This window comes from Callospermophilus lateralis, chromosome 7 (genome assembly GCF_048772815.1).
Source record: "Callospermophilus lateralis isolate mCalLat2 chromosome 7, mCalLat2.hap1, whole genome shotgun sequence".
Classification (NCBI taxonomy): Eukaryota; Metazoa; Chordata; class Mammalia; order Rodentia; family Sciuridae; genus Callospermophilus; species Callospermophilus lateralis.
The window spans coordinates 110,014,358-110,031,398 of NC_135311.1; the positions used below are offsets into that span (position 1 = coordinate 110,014,358).

General features: G+C 38.6%; 1 protein-coding gene across 4 annotated transcripts in view; it reads left to right on the forward strand.

Moving 5' to 3' along the window:
* The window catches only part of Tesk2 (testis associated actin remodelling kinase 2), a 140,770-nt gene that overhangs the window by 99,989 nt on the left and 23,740 nt on the right, over nt 1-17,041 (forward strand). For all 4 annotated transcript variants that reach the window (XM_076860541.1, XM_076860543.1, XM_076860542.1 and 1 more), the window contains one exon: nt 759-807. In XM_076860541.1, coding sequence (XP_076716656.1) covers nt 759-807 — 49 coding nt within the window. The remainder of the gene's footprint in view (nt 1-758; nt 808-17,041) is intronic.

Consider the following 17,041-nt stretch of genomic DNA (forward strand, 5'->3'; position numbering starts at 1 on the left):
CAGTTTCTTAATCCATTATATATATTTACAGGGATCTGGGTTGATTCCATAATTTAGCTATTGTGAATTGTGCTGCTATAAACATTGAAGTGGCTGTATTGCTATAGTATGCCAATTGTACACCTTAGGGGAAAATACCAAGAAATGGAATAATTTGGTCATATGTCCATCATTCTTTTGTGAGTTTTTTTTTTTTAACTACATATTGCTAAAACCAGATGTTTTAATGTTGATGTTTCAATGTTGATGTTTCATGGTAAACTTTGAGTTTTATCAGTCTGGCACTTTAATTAAGATTAAGAGGGGCTGGGGTTGTGGCTGAGCAGTAGAGCGCTCGCCTAGCAAGTGCGAGGCCCTGGGTTCGATCCTCAGCACCACATAAAAATAAATTAAATAAAATAAAGATTTTTTAAAAAAGCTTTCGGGCTGGGGATGTGGCTCAAGCGGTAGCGCGCTCACCTGGCATGCGTGCGGCCTGGGTTCGATCCTCAGCACCACATACAAACAAAGATGTTGTGTCCACCAAAAACTAAAAAATAAATATTAAAAAAACACACTCTCTCTCTCTCTCTCTTAAAAAAAAAAAAGCTTTCATTTAAAAAAAAAAAGATTAAGAGGCTATGGGATTGAATAGGAACCCACAGTGTTTCACAGGTATTGGGTTGTTTCTGATGCATGGGTAACTCTACTAGTTTATCTATATGGAATTTATGTTCATATTTTTTCATTTTAGTTTAAAAAATTATTTTATTTTTCAGGTATTTGGGTGTATGTGTACATGAAGGACAGTTGCATGCACTTACAGAGGTAAGACTTTTAATACATGGGTTGAAGTGACTTCTTTGCCTTAATTTCAGCATTTATGTTTGTATAGTAAGTGTTATGTGTATATTTAAGCAAAATATGTGTGTTTATGTTTATGCAAAAATGGCAGTATTTGCTAGGCATGGTGGTATACTCCTGTAATCCCAGCAATTTAGGAGGCTAAGGCAGGAGGATTGCAAGTTTGAGGTTAGCTTCAGCAACTAAGACCCTGTCTCAAAATAAAAAATAAAAAGTGCTGGTAATGTGACTCAGTGGTCAAGCACCTTTTGGTTCAATCCCCAGTGCCCAAAAAAAAAAAAAAAAAAGACAATGTTGACAATGCTTTCTTCTATTTCCTTGGGACAATGATCATATCTCTTTACACCTTTATGTTCCTTCATAGTAGTGGTGAGTACTATGAGAATATGACTGTTAAAGTGTTAAATTTGTCCCTGCTCCCTGGATGAATCCCTTCTAAGCTGAGGGATGGAGGCATCACTCAACTATGAACTCTCCTGGCAACAAATTTCAGATCATCTGGGAAAGGTTTGAGGTCCTACTCTAGAATTCCACAGTCACTGCTCTGATTTACTAATTGGTTTTATTACTTATTGATATCAGATTACATTTCCATTCTCATTTCATTTCCATCCTTTGTTGGAGAAATATGTGATAGTCATTACTTGCCTTCTGAGGGCCACAGAATTCTCTCTAGAGCAAAGGTGTCCCAAAGTCAAGGTACCAAGTTATGAGCTTCAGAATATGCTTGAGTTTCTTGGATACACAGATTCCTGGAATCTTCTAGGTTTAATAGGTACATAGGTTCCAGGCATAATTTTAAAATTATTTGCATCATTGGGGATTGAACCTGGGATTTCATACATTCTATGTAAGTACTCTAGTGCTGAGCTATACCCTGCTATTCCTTTTTTTTTTTTTTTTTTTGGTACTGGGGATTGAACCCAGAAGTGCTTTACCATTCAGCTGATCTTGAAATTTTGATCCTCCTGCCTCAGCCTTCTAAGTAGCCTGGATTAAAGGCCTACACCACTGTACTCATCCCCATTTGTTTATTTTAAAGCTCCCCAGATTGATTGATTGATTGATTTTTCTAGTGTTGTGATTTGAACCCAGCACCTGACACCCACTAGGCAAATGTTCTATCACTGAGCTGCATCCCCACACCTCCTGAGATCATTTTAATAAGAATATAGATTTGAGAATATGTTCCAGAATGTTTTTACATTTCTCCTTGAGAAGTTACTACTAAAGTACAGAGTGAAGAATTAGGGAACTTGTTTAACAGAATTTGTAAGAGTTTAATTTCCTGCTGACTTGTTGCCTGGTAATCCTTAGTATATTTTGAAGGAAAGTCCTATATGCTTCACTCTGTGTCTCTTTTCTGTTACCAAAGGCACTGGAATGCAAAATGGGTATAAGTATATCCTGCCTCTTATCTGGAAGGCCAAAAAATGGTGGAATGGTGAGGAAGTTAAAAGCATGGTCTCTGAAGTCTAGATTGATCCCCCTAGGTTTGAATCTCTGTGCTTGTACCTCAATGTTTTAATCTGTTGAATGCAAAGAAGAATAATAGTACATGCTTTATGAAATGTAGAGAAGAGTATCAGAATGGAACCCTAGAGTATTCACTTTTAAAGTGTAGGGAGAAGGTTAATACTGAGGAGTGGTTATTGAGGTAGGAAGAAAACCAGAAGAGCATGTTCTTGGGGTGGAAAGAAAGGTGTTTCAAGAGGAGGGAATAATTAATTGTGACAAATGCTCCTGATAAAATGATGACCTCGCAAGGACGCTGTATGAATTATAAAATGCTTATTTAGCACAGTGCTCTGCACATATAGTAATTGCTTAATACATGTTAACTGTTTTCAACTTTAATTATCAACAGTGACTAGTCCCTCCTCTGAATTCTAAATTGTCAATATTTTTCTATTCTGTTAATGTCATTGAAGTTTTAAAAAGCTTTTTACTGAGTTATGAACAGAAAACACACACATAAGAAAAATATAGCTCACTAATTTTTCCAAAGTAGCACAACTTAATCAGCATTCTATATCAAAATTTTCTGTGTATGTCTTTTCTCAGAAGTGAGTTTATAATTTTTTTGTACCAGTGATTGAACCCAGGGGTACTTAACCACTGAGCGACATCCCAGCCCTTTTTTATTTTTTATTTTAAGACAGGATCTCACTAAGTTGTTTAGGGTCTCACTAAGTTGGCTATCTTTGAACGTGTGATCCTTTTGTTTCAGTCTCCTGAGATGCTGGGATTAGGTGTGCACAACTGCATCCATTTGGCTAGATTAGACACTTCTATTGGTCACATGCTTACTCATGCATCTGCAGGTCAGCTGATGATCTGCTCTATTCTAGGATTTACTGGAGTAGCTTGGCTCTAGCTATTTCTTTTCTTCCTTCTGGGACCAGTAGTCTAACTTGAATATACTCTTTCAGGGGTGATCCTGGATCAGCAAGAGTATCCAGTCTATTTACATAAATGTGTTCCACAACTCTGTTCATGTTCAAGGGTGCTTGACTAACATCCTGTTAGACAAAGCAAGTCACATGCCTGAGCCCAGGAGTGGGAATTATGCCTTGCCCAAATTAGAAGTGTATTCCAATGGGATGAAGTTGAAGCTCAGTGTTAGAGTGTTTGCCTGGCATGTGTGAGGCCCTAGGTTCGATCCTCAGCACTACATATAAATAAATAAAATAAAAAAGATCCACTAGCAACTAAAAAAATATTTCTTAAAAAAAGAAGTGTATTCCAATGTTACATGTCAAAGGGCATGGATTCAGTAAAGAGTGAAGAATTAAAACTCTTGATGCAATCTCCTGCATTCTAAATATCCCAATGAGCAGATCATTACTAATTTTTCTTTTCTGGTTCAGTTGAGGGTAAAGACTTTCTTTCTTTCTCTTCTTTTTTTTTTTTTTTTTTTTTTTGGGGGGGGGTGGGGGTGTAGTGTTAAGGATTGAGTCCAGAATGCTTAACCACTGAGCTACATCCCCTGCCCTTTTTATTTTGAAACAGGTCTCAAAATAAAAAGTAGAAAGGGCGGGGAATGTAGCTTAGTGGTAGGTAGAGTGTACCTGGGTTCAATCCCCAGTACTGCAGGGAAAAAAATTAAATTGAAATAAAAAATTTGCCAGGCGTGGTGGCACATGCCTGTAATCTCAGCAGCTTGGGGGAGGCTAAGGCAGGAAGATCATTAGTTCAAAGTCAGCCTCGGCAAAACCAAGGTGCTAAGCAACTCGCGCCACCACCCCCGCCCCCCCCCCCCGAAAAAAAAATTAAAAATTCTATGGTCCTATGTGTCATCTGTTTTATAGATGAGAAATCTAAGCTTAAAGAAATGTATGATTGGATACAGGTTTGTCTGGTTTCAAAGTCTATACCCTTCCAATTGTATGCTATTCTGAATTTATTTTTATATTCAACAGGGCTAAACAACAGGGCTTTGTGTAGCATATGTTGTATTTGTAGAATTAGGTTCTGACTAACTTTTTATGTATTCTGGGTTATTTGAAAAATATGTTTTCTAGTTATTGGGTATATTCAATATAAGTAACAGGAAATAGTTAAGTGGCCTTAAACAACAAAAAACTCATATAAATGAAATTTCAGCACTTTATTAAAGTGTTGATTTAATTCAGCAGCAAAATAGATGATTTCTAAAGACACCCTACTCTTTACATCTCTATGCTTTGTCTTTACATTATCAACATCATCCTAAAGTTAGCTGTCCTTTTTTTTTTTTTTAATATTTATTTTTTAGTATTTGGCGGACACAACATCTTTGTTCGTATGTGGTGCTGAGGATCGAACCCGGGCCGCACGCATGCCAGGCAAGCGCGCTACAGCTTGAGCCACATCCCCAGCCCTAGCTGTACTTCATAATAAAAAAGTAGTGACTGAGCTGGGGATAGTAGTAGTGACTCAGTGGTAGACTACTTGCCTAGCATGCACAAGACCCTGGGTTCAGTCTCCAGCAGAAAACAAAAACAAAAACAAACAAAATAACAACTTGCCACCAATTTGCATAATATATGTTTTCTGTATCTAAAATGGATGGGGGTTGGAGTAGTCTAAAAGTAGCTGGGCAGGGAGAGGGATGCTTCTAGACAGATTATGTGCCATCTCACTATATTTTTCTTTTTAAGCTTGTTAAGAAAAGCACAAAGAATATCCTTACAATCAAGTAGTTTGAGGACCTATTAGTATAGGATGTCTCAGCGGCTAGAAGACTAGAGATTTGGAGAATGGGTTGGGTAAATAGTTGTGGGATCTCCTGATCAAAGGAGCCAGCAAATAAATTGGGGGTGGGGGGTACTTTTTTGTGTGTGGGTTATCTCTTGCCTTTTCTGCCACTGAAAAACTATTTTCCCCCCACTGTGGCAACAAGAACCACTCAACTAATTCTGAAATTGCAGTAATATTCCTTTGAGCTGCTGAGGTGATACTGTCTTTTTACAGCAAACACCTCAGTCAAGCAGATATTTGTTACTGAAGAAATGCTTTTAGTTCATGAGGTAATGAAGTGGATCAGTTCTGTGGACTGCTGCAGAACCCCACCATACACCTTCTTTCTTTATTGCTTTGGGAATTTCTTGTTTATGTGAGTTGATATGTGTTGCTTCTGAGTTGGTTTTGTTGGACTTATAAGAAGTCTTATATAATCAGACAGCTTTTAATGAAAGGAAACTCTCTGGGTTCAGGGACCAAACTCATGCATTATTTATTTATTTATTTAAAAGAGAATTTTTTTTTAAAATATTTATTTTTTAGTTATCGGCGGATACAACATCTTTGTTTGTATGTGGTGCTGAGGATCGAACCCGGGCCGCACGCATGCCAGGCGAGCACGCTACTGCTTGAGCCACATCCCCAGCCCTCACTCATTATTTATAAAAATGAACAGCCAAACCCTGGTTCCAATTTCTTGGTGTGCTGTGATATTGCCATTAGTTGTACCTGCTGCTTTCCTTTTTTGTGTGTGTGTCCCAGTACAAAGTAGTCTTTTTTAATATTTATTTTTTTAGGTGTAGATAGACACAACACAATGCCTTTATTTTTATGTGGTGCTGAGACTCGAACCCAGGTCCCGCCCGTGCGAGGCGAGTGCTCTACCGCTGAGCCTCAATCCCAGCCCCTGGCTAGGCACTTTACTAAGCTCTGAGCTTAGAATAAGAAAGATTCCTGTTCTCCTTATTTATTGTTGCATTACAAACTACTCCAAAACAACTATTGTATTTTGCATGTGATTTTCTAGATCAGGTATTTAGAAGGGCTTTGCTGGATTGTAAGCCATCTTTGTCAGTGAGGGTAGCTAAACTGGAGGACCCATTTTTTAAATTTATTTATTTATTTATTTTTGGCACTGGGGATTGAACCCAGGGGTTCTTTATCATTGAGCCACATCCCCAGACCTTTTTTTCTGTTTGTTTGTTTTAAGACAGGGTCTCACTAAGTTGCCTAGGGCCTTGCTAAGTTGCTGAGGTTGGCCTCAATCTTATGATCCTCCTGCCTCAGCCACCCAAGCCACTAGGATTACATGTGTGTGCCACTGCACCCAGTAGGACCCACTTTCAATGACTTCAATACATGTCCAGTCCTGAGGTACTCTTTTATCCCCCCCCCCTTTTTCCACATGGTATCTTATTCTCTAGGTCATTTTCATATAGCTTGGACTTGCTACAGCATGGTGATCTTAGGATAGACAGTGTGGTAACAGGTGAGTGGTTCAGGCCACACAAGTGGAAACTGAAAGTTTTATTATGATCTAGCCTGGAAAGTTCCATTGTTGCTTAAGCTGCATTTTTTTGGGCAACAAGTCACTAATAGCAGCTCTGATTCAACATTCTTTCTGCATAAACTATGAAGTATTGTATAACTTTTCAGTATTCTCAGAATAAAGTCAAAACATCTGATCTTACTATTGCTTATCTCTGAGGGTCTCACTAATCACTTCTATCATCTCTGCTCTGGTATGAACTATGCGCTATAGCTGTATTGAACCTCTTCCATTTTCACAAAATGTATGTGACCCTTTCCATCTTTGGGCTCCCACACTAGTTCTTCCCCTCTGTTTAAAACAACACACCTTTCCATCTCCTCTTAGTCCAATCAATTCCTCAGGACCCCACTTAGATACCACTCTCTATAGGAAGCCTTTCTTTTCTTTCTTTTTTTTTTTTTTTTTTTACCAGTGGAGAAACTGGGGACTGAGCTCAGGGGTACTCTATCATTGAGCTATATCCTCCAGCCCTTTTTATTTTTTATTTTGAGACAGGGTCTCACTGAATTGCTGAGATTGACCTAGAACTTGTGATCCTCCTTCCTCAGCCTCCTGAGACTCTGAGATTGCAGACATGCATCATTTTATGAACTAGAAAGCCTGTTTTGGTCTCCTAAGAATAATTTTGCATCTCTCCTATGCGCCTATAATATAGTAGTTTTTATCACTGATTTCAGTTGATCATTTGCTTGTATATGGAAATAACAAATTTCTTTTTTTTAATATTTATTTTTTAGTTGTAATTGAACGCAATACCTTTATTTTTATGTGGTGCTGAGAATCGAACCCAGGGCCTTGCACGCGCTAGGTGAGTGCTCTACCTCTGAGCCACAACCCCAGCAATAAATTTCTTGAGAACAAGGACTGTGACATCCGTTGATTCCTAGCACAGTGCCTGACAAATGATAGCTGTTTATCATAATTGTTAATTGAATAAATGAATAATATGCATAGCAAAGGAAATAATCAGCAAGGAGACAACCTACTGAATGAGAGAAAATATTTACAAAATATTTATTCATCAAGGGATTAATATCCAGACTTTAATATAAGGAACTCAACTCAGGAATAAAAAAATAAAGATGATTTTTAAATGGGCAAAAAAGCTGGGTGTGGTGGTACACACCTTTAATTTCAGTGACTAGGGAAGCTAAGGATCACAAGTCAGCCTCAGTAATTTAGCAAGGCCCCCAAGCAATTTAGCAAGACTCTGTCTTAAAATAAAAAATCAAAAGGGCTGGGGATGTGGTAAAATGCCCCTAGGTTCAATCCCCGGTACCAACAACAACAACAAAATGGCAAAAAATCTGAATAGTTCTCGAAGATGATATACAGATGGCTAACAGCTATATGAAAAATGTTCGCCATCATTGATCATCAGGAAATGCAAATCAGAACCACAATGGAATATCATGTCACCCCAGTTGTAATGACTGTCACCAAAAAGACTATAACAAATGCTGGCTGGGATTCAGAGAAAGGCGAACTCTCATACACTTTTGGTAGGAATATAAATTATTATAGCCTTATGAGAAACAATATGGAATTTACTTTAAAAAAAAGTAGAAACATGCTGGGCCTGGTGGTAATCCCAGCAATTCAGGAGGCTAAGATGGGAGAATCTCAAGAGCTCAAGTTCAAGGCCAGCTTGGGTAACTTAGAGAGACCCTGTCTCAAAAAAAGAAAAGAAGGGCTGATAGGGTAGTGGGTGGGTGGGTGGGGGATGTTGGTAGTAGAAAACCTCTGGGCTTAGTTTCTAGAAAGAAAGAAAGACACATACACACACACACACACACACACACACACACACCACACACACACACACATACCCTGGCTCAGAGACACTTTTCTCTCGGAAAACCATTCCTCTGATTCTTTGTCTTTCTTTCCCTCCCCAAATCCCTCCCCCACCCCACCCCCACACACCATTTATTTGGTCATAATATTTCCCTTCATTTATCTCCTCCTATAGTATCTTTGAACTACTTTTATTATATATTCTTACATGTAGTAAAGTTGTTTTGCTTCAATTTCCCTGCACAAGAGTGTAAAGTCCTGGGCTGGAGCTGTAGTTCAGTGGCAGAGTGCTATCCTAGCATGTATGAACCACTGGGTTTGATCCTTAGCACTGCATAAAACAACTAAACAAATAAGGGCATGCTGTCCACCTACAACTTTTTTAAAAAAGAGTATAAAGTTTTAAAGTAGGAGGGACCCAGGTTTTTAGATCAAAGAGCTTGGGTACATATCCAGGCTCCACCATTTTCTAGTTGAATATTCATGAACAGGTCATTTAAATTCTCTGAGTTTGATTTCCATTTTTATTAAAAAAAAAAAGAAGGATGAGGTATCTATGTTTGTTTTTTTTTGTTTTGTTTTTATTTTGTGGTGCTGGGATCAAACCCAGGCCTTTCTGCATGCTAGGCAATTGCTCTGCAGCTGACCCCAGCCCCAAATGAGGTGGTGAAGATGATTTGTAAAACCACTTAGTTGCTGGTGGTTAGCAAGGATAATATGTTACTCATTTGTATACTCCTACTCTCCCAGCAATACTTTGTATTTAGTAGCCTGCTCTGCCCTGTGCCTGTGCACACACATACAGGTGAATGAATGGGGGGAAATTAATAAAACGTTTATGCTATCAAAAAAGTGAAATAGAGGTAAATTTTCTTTATTTCTTTTTTTCTTGTACTGGGGATTGAATCTGGGGGTGTTTAACCACTGAGCCACATCCCCAGCCCTTTTTATTTGTTTATTTTGAGGCAGCGTCTTGCTAAGTTGCTGAGGTTGGTCTCAAACTTGATTCCTCCTGCCTCAGCCTCCCAAGTCCCTTAGATTACAGTTGTGTGCCACTGTGCCCAGCTGAGATAAATTTTTGAATGCATTTTAGTATCTATATGATTGGCTGGAATTTTTGCCTCATGAATAACTTCTAAATGGATTTTTGCATTGTTCAATTAAAATGCCTTTTGCATAGTCATCTTTGATTTTGTAACTAATTTGACCAACATTTCATTTTCTATCCAGTTAGCCGATTAGTCAAATACATATTTCTGGTGTATTAAAAAAGAACAAAACGAGCACTGGGGCTTTGGAGACATACACAAATATACACACAAACATGTTACCCATTAAGTGCAGTCCACTAAGATTTTTGGATGAGAAAATATTTTTAACCAAAAATTTATTGTATTTGGCAATATCAAGGATAGCTTTTATTTTTCCTTCCCAAGGGTATTTTACCACTAAACTATATTTCCTGACTCTTTTATTTTTTATTTTCAGACAAGGTCTTGGTAAGTTGCTGAAGCTGGCCTTAAACTTGCAGTCTTCCTGCCTCAACCTCTCAAGTTATTAGGGTCACAGATGTACACTACCAAGCCCATCCATTTACCTACTTTTTATCTTTCCTCTATCATTCATTGGTACTCTCTGAGAATCAGCTAAGACCAATTTATGTTTTTTCTTGCTGGGGATTGAATCCAGGGCCTTATGTATGCTAAACATGTGCTCTATCACTGAACAATATCCCTAACCACAAGGCCAACTTTCAAGTAAAGCAGCAGATCTAGATATAATGTCACTAGAAGGGTTTAAGGAGTTTGAGTTAAATTATTTCAAAAATATTCTAAATGACTAGAAGCAGGGAATGCCCCTAGCCACTGAATTTGGAAACCCTTTCCAGATAAATTCAGTAAGATCAGGTTCAATGCCATTTGTACATCAGTGCCTAATAATAAATACTATTCTCACCACCTGCCTCACACCAGTAAGATCTTGTCCAAGGAAGAACCTTAGAAGGCAATGTTGTGCTGTTGTTGAAAGGCTCAAAGGCTGAGTCTGGTTTTCTATAATGAAGAGGCTTTGCTGATTACAATGTTAAAGAGCACATAGCTAAGTAAGGGAAGTATTTTAGCTATACTGTCCCAAGTATTCCTCATATCTCAGTAAATGATGATGCAATGGCATCATTTGATTTCACATTCTCCTTTTTTTAATTTTAATTTTTTAGTTGTAGGTGGACACAGTATCTTTATTTCATTTTTATGTGGTGCTGAGGATCGAACCCAGTGCCTCATGTGTGCTAGAAGAGCACTCTACCACTGAGCCACAACCCCAGCCCCACATTCTCCTTCTTATCAAAGTCACTACCAAGACCTTGCATTCCTATCTCCAAAAACAGATCTCTAAGCATCTTCACAGACACCACCCCTATTCAGGCTATCTCATCTCTCATCAGAAGTAAATCAAGTTCCTCCTAAGTGGTCTACTTGTCTCCACTTTTGTCCTGTTATAGTAAATTTTCTACAGAACAGCCAAAATGCTAATTTTAAAATATAGGTGGTATCGTACAAATCACGAGCACTCCAGGTTCAGTCCCCACCACAATAACAAAAAAGTAGAGAAATGATTAATTGGGGGGAAAAAAAGGTAAAATAAATCTAGATTTACTACATTCAAAAAATTATCCATCTGGTTGGAAGTATAGCTCAGTGTTAGATTGCATGCTCAGCATGTGTGAGGCCCTGGGTTTGATTACCAACACCACTCCCTCAACAAAATTATCCTTCCCGTTTCATTCATTTATTCTCTCATTCTGACGCTTGAGATGGTCTGAAACTGAGTAAAAGAAAAGACTCTTCTGTTTTTCCTTTAGGGTGTAGATGGTCCTTATATTTCTGTCTGTCCCAGACCTGAAATCTTTTCTGTGCTGTAGAACTGGAACTGGCTGGGTTCTCTCTTCCCACTCTTTCATTTGGGTAGATAATTCCAAGTAGTCTTTTTGAACTTCTCTGAACTTGAGGGAATTTGGTTACTTATCCTTAGAGGAAATTTCTGCCTGCACTTACAGGGACAACTGTCGTGGGAAGCTGAATCTTTCCAGGGCAAATCGGAAATCTTTGTTCCCTCTCTCTACCATTTGTATTTTTGTGTTTGGAGTTTACTTCCTTTAATTTTTTTTTTTGTGTGTGTGTGTGGTACTGGGGATTGAATCTGGAACCTTGCACCTGCTAAGCAAGCACTCTACCATTTAATTGCATTTCCAGCTCTTTTAAAACTTTTGCTTGACTTTTTCCTTAAACAGAGGCTAAATAGTAGCTGAGGAGGCAGAAGAAAGGATTAGTTCATTTGAGGACAGGGTCTCCTTTGATATAAATCACCTTAATTAAAAACTTAACCTTGGGCTGGGGTTGTGGCTCAGTGGTAGAGCCCTTTTGCCTGGCATGTGTGAGGCCTTGGGTTCAATTCTCAGCACCACATATAAGTGAATATAAATGAATATAAAGGTCCATCGTCTATATATATGTAAACTTAACCTCTTTTGGTTTCTCTTTTCATTTTAACTACTATCAAGACCCTACTCCTCAGATCTAGTGTGGCTGGGTCAGGGTACGTTGTGTTCCTTAACAGATTGCTTTGTTCATTCTGAGCCCAGTACTGAATATCAAAGGTTCCTGTCTTGACCCAGGGAGAGTACAAGGGTTGTATATGTGAGATAGCAGGCTGAAGGGAACAGTGCTTTAGAACTTGGTCCCAACTATATGTTGCGGTAAAGTTCTCCTAGATTTTGAGATAGAAAAGCAGACTGAATGGAGTAGTTAAAAGATCTGGCCTGACTGAAATCATGTTTAGAAGTTGGGTTGTAGCTTAGTGGTAAAGAGGATGCTTATTACCACATCACCCTAGCACCACCCCCTGCCAAAAGATTAAAAAAAAAAAAAAGAGGAATTAATTAATTTTTTAAAATGCCTAACCCATTGATTGCTGGCTTATTTCTTTAAGATTTGATTTGCAGGTTAATAATCTTTTTAATTGTTTTTTTTTTTTTTTAGTTGTAGATGAACACACAGTATCTTTATTTATTTTTATGTGATGCTGAGGATCAAACCCATTGCCTCACACATGCAAGGCAAGTGCTTTACCACTGAACTATAGCCCCAGCCCTTGCAGGTTTATCTTTTAATTGTTTACCTTAATATTTTTATTTTGATTGTGAAATGTTTGATATAAGAGTTATAATCTGCAGAGAAAGTGTAATCTTTTTCAGTGTTTAGGATAGAACTCATTGCCTTGTACATGCTAAACAAGTACTCTACTATTGAGCTATATCTTCAGCCAGCAATTATATTTTTTGAATCTTGTGCATAAAGGGTCTTCTTATATAATCATTTAAATGCACAGAAAAACACATATACTACTTTAGGTATGCTGAACAAGCATATAACTTAGTTTTTACTGTAGCCCAAAAGTGCCTTTGCACTGGCCACTGTATTTTTGTTGGTTAGCTCTAAACACAAAGACTAGTGGTGAATGGGTCATACTCAGTATCGGTATGTAAGAAGTATGAGTGAAGAGGGGGAGCTGGGTGCTGAGGCACACACCTGTAATCCCAGCAGCTCAGGAAGCTGAGGTAGGAGGATCGTTAAGTTCAAAGCCAACCTCAGCAAAAAGTGAAGTGCTAAGCAATTCAGTGAGACCCTGTCTCTAAATAAAATACAAAAAGGGCTGGGATGTGGCTCAGTGGTTGAGTGCCCCTGAGTTTAATCCATGGTACACCCCTCCCCCCAAAAATAGAGGGGAGATATTTCTATGTCTGCCTTCTACTTGCCTTTTAGAAACTGCTGATAAAAGAAATATCTTCTATACTTTCCAAAAGGAGATCTCAGTTATATTTTCCATATGTTTAAAGGATACTAACTATTTTGAGAAGTCTATGATAGGGTAAGGGTAAAAGTATCCTTAGAACTTTATATTACTGATTGGCCAAATATTATTTTATCACTTTATATTCAGTGCCTACCATATAGCAGGCATTATGTTTGTTTTTGCATGACATTTTATCAGAAAATTCCTCTAAAAGTATGCTTTTCTTTTTTATCTTACTGGGAATTGAACCCAGGTCCTTAAACATGCTAGGCAAGCACACTCTAACACTGAGCTACACCCCCAGCCCTTAAATTACGTTTTTTTTTCATAAGTAATTCTAAGCTGGAGTTGAGGGAATTCCAATAAAAAAAGGAAATTAAAAACCTTTTATTTAAATACACTTTATTATACCTTTGTTCATTCAACTGTTTACTATTCACTTTAGTGGATTCTGGGCTTACAAAGTGAGACCTGGTCCCTATAACCAAAGTTATTACATGATAAGGAAGAGTAGAGCCAGGAACACTGGTGCATACCTATAATCCTAGTGACTTGGGAGGCTGAGGCAGGAGGATTACAAGCTCTAGGCCAGCCTCAGCAATGTAGTGAGACCCTGTCTCAAAATTAAATAAAGAGGGCTGGGATATAGCTTATTGATAAAGTGGCCCTGGGCTCAATCTCTAGTACCCACCCCTGACACACACACACACACACCCAAAAAAAAAAAAAAGGCAGGCGTGGAGATATTTACAGGATGCAGAAGTGGCACAAAAGGTACAAAATACGGAATTGAGTAATGGAGTATCAGGGAATGTTTTCCAGAATAAGAAGTCTCAGCTGGGTTTGGAAGGATAAATAAAAATTAGCAAAACAGCTAGGAGTGGTGACTTACATATATAATTTTAGCAACTCAGGAGGTTGAGGCTAGAGGATTGCAAGTTCCAGGCTGCCTCAGCAATTTAGTGAGACCCTAAGCAACTTAGCAAGAATCTGTCTCAAATAAGAAAATCTAAAAATAAAAGGAGGGTGGTGCTGGGTATGTAGCTCAGTAGTAAAGCATTTCTGGGTTCTATCCTCAGTTTAAAAAAAAAAAAAATTAGAAAAGCTACAATGGGGAAGAAGGGTATCCTGGGAAGTAAGATAAGCACATGTGAAGTCAGAAAGAATGAAACATTTAAATATTCTGAAACATTTTGGGTTAGTCAAATCCTTTTACTTTGTAGCTAGAACTAATGGCCCTTTTCTTTTTTGAGTCACCTCATTACTACTGACTGTTTAAGTCAGGCAGGCCTGAGTGAACAACCTAGAAGGAAAGGTAATATACCAAGGCAAACTCAGGCTTTGGCGGATGTATTCTTACAGTGGCTGTGGATTTTCAACTGAGAACAGGAAGATCCTTTGGAGCACAAGCCTCCCACAGGGTGCTCTTGGAATGCCTGTCCTGGAATTACCCAGGGAGGTAACAAAGCTATCTTTTCTTCTTTAAACCAAACCAACAGGATGGGATATCTGCTAGTCTTTGTGTTTAGAACTGACCAACAAACATACAGTGGCCAGCACAAAGGCATTATTGGGCTACAGTGAGAACTAGGTCAGGACCCAGACCCTCCTCTGTAGAAGACCCAGCCACAGAGCCAGGATCTGCTAAACCACTGATTTAGCTACTATGATTATTGACACTGATGCTAGGTTTTCTGGCTTATTGATGGCACAATAAGTAAGATAAGATTCTGGGATCTCTTTTCATTGAGGCTCTGAACATCTAACTTTGGGATCTCTGAGTTGCCTTTGACTCCTTTTTTCTCAGTTGTCATATCTACCACTCAGTTGCTAAATCCTTTAGATTCTTCCTCTGCGTTTTCTACTCCCATCATCAAATGATATTTTCCCTTATGTTTGTGTCTCTTCTTCCTTTTTTTTTGGGGGGGGTACTAGGGATTGAGTTTTCAGGGGCACTTGGCCACTGAGCCACATCCCCAGCCCTATTTTGTATTTTATTTAGAGATAGGGTTTCACTGAGTTGCTTAGTGCCTCACTTTTGCTGAGGCTGGCTTTGAACTCTCAGCCCTCTTACCTCTCAGCCTCCTGAGCCACTGGGATTACAGGCATGCACTACCGAGACCACTTTCTTCTTCCTCTTTTCATAAGGCCACCAGTCATATTGGATTAAGGGCCCATCCTACTCCTGTTGACCTCATCTTACCTTGATTACATCTACAAAGACCCTATTTCCAATACAAGTACTAGAGTTTAGGACTTGAGTATATTCTTTTAGGGAAACATATTCTAACCCCCATCACATCATATTATACCTTTATTTATAAATCTTAAGTAGCCTTCACTGTCTGCCAAATTAACTATAGATGCTTCATCTTGGTATTCCAAAACTTCTGCACTAATAATAAACATAATAATAAGAATAATAACAACAGGGTTATGGTGTGACTCAGTGGTAGAGCATTCATCTAGCATATATAAGGCCCCTGGGTTTGATTCCCAGCACTGCACCTTTTATATATATCAATTGCTCACTTTTGTTCTTCACTTTTTATGTACATCAGCTCCTTGAATCTTCATAATAATGCTTTGGTTAGGTACTATGATTATTCCCATTTTATAAAAGTCTACTAAAGAAATTGGGTAATCCATTCAATTAGTGATAGTCAGAGATGAGATTTAGTCCTAGGTAGTCTAAATCTGTATTCTGTGGACTTCTCTATTATACTGAATTTCCCATCTCAACTTACAGATTCCTTTCCCCCTACTTATGCAGAAAGGGTTAATAAAAAAGAAAAAAGAAAGCAGAACTACCAACATCTGCATCATTTTCTTAACTGTGTGTTGCTTTTGTGTAGAATGTCTTCCTTTCTTTTTCTTCTCTTCCAGTCCTGGAAATTGAGCCCAAGGGTATTCTACAACTGAGCTATATCCCCAGACCTTTTTATTTTTTTGAGATAGGGTATCACTGGATTGAAACTGTGATCCTCCTGCCTCAGCTTCCCAAATTGCTGGGATTATTGGAATGCACTGTGCCTGGCCTAGAAGGTCATTCTTAACTGCAGCCCTGCCTGTGGGTTTCCACGAAATGGAACTGAATCCTCACGAATGAGTGAATATTAGCCAGGTGTAGGTGGGGGCAGGGTATTCTAGGTAAAGTGATCAGCAATGTGGACAAACGTGCAGGTAAACTGGATCAGACTTTCATAAATAGGAGTGAAAGGCTTTGTATGATATGCTCAGAATTGTGGGTTTATTTTTTTTTAAATTTTTTTTTTAATATTTATTTTATTTTAGTTATCGGCGGATACAACATCTTGTTTGTATGTGGTGCTGAGGATCGAACCCGGGCCGCACGCATGCCAGGCAAGCGCGCTACCGCTTGAGCCACATCCCCAGCCCCCAGAATTGTGGGTTTATACTAAAAGTAAGAGAGCATCATTGAATAATTGTTATAAAGGAGTGGCTTCGTATTGGTATTTCAGAAAAATTATCTTGGCTATATAGTGAAAAGTAAATTGGAATTAAGGACTAAATCTTTTGTTGTTGTTGTTGTAACTGTCAATACCTTTATTTATTTATTTTTTAATGTGGTGCTGAGGATGAAACCCAAGGCCTCGCACGTACTAGGCGAATGCTCTACTGAGCCACAACCCAGCCCAAGGACTAAATCTTTTTAAGATACAGAGGGGAGGAATGGGGTTATGGGGTTATGACTCAGTGGTAGAGCACTCACTTAGCACTGCAAGGCCCTAGGTTCGATTGTCAGCACCACAT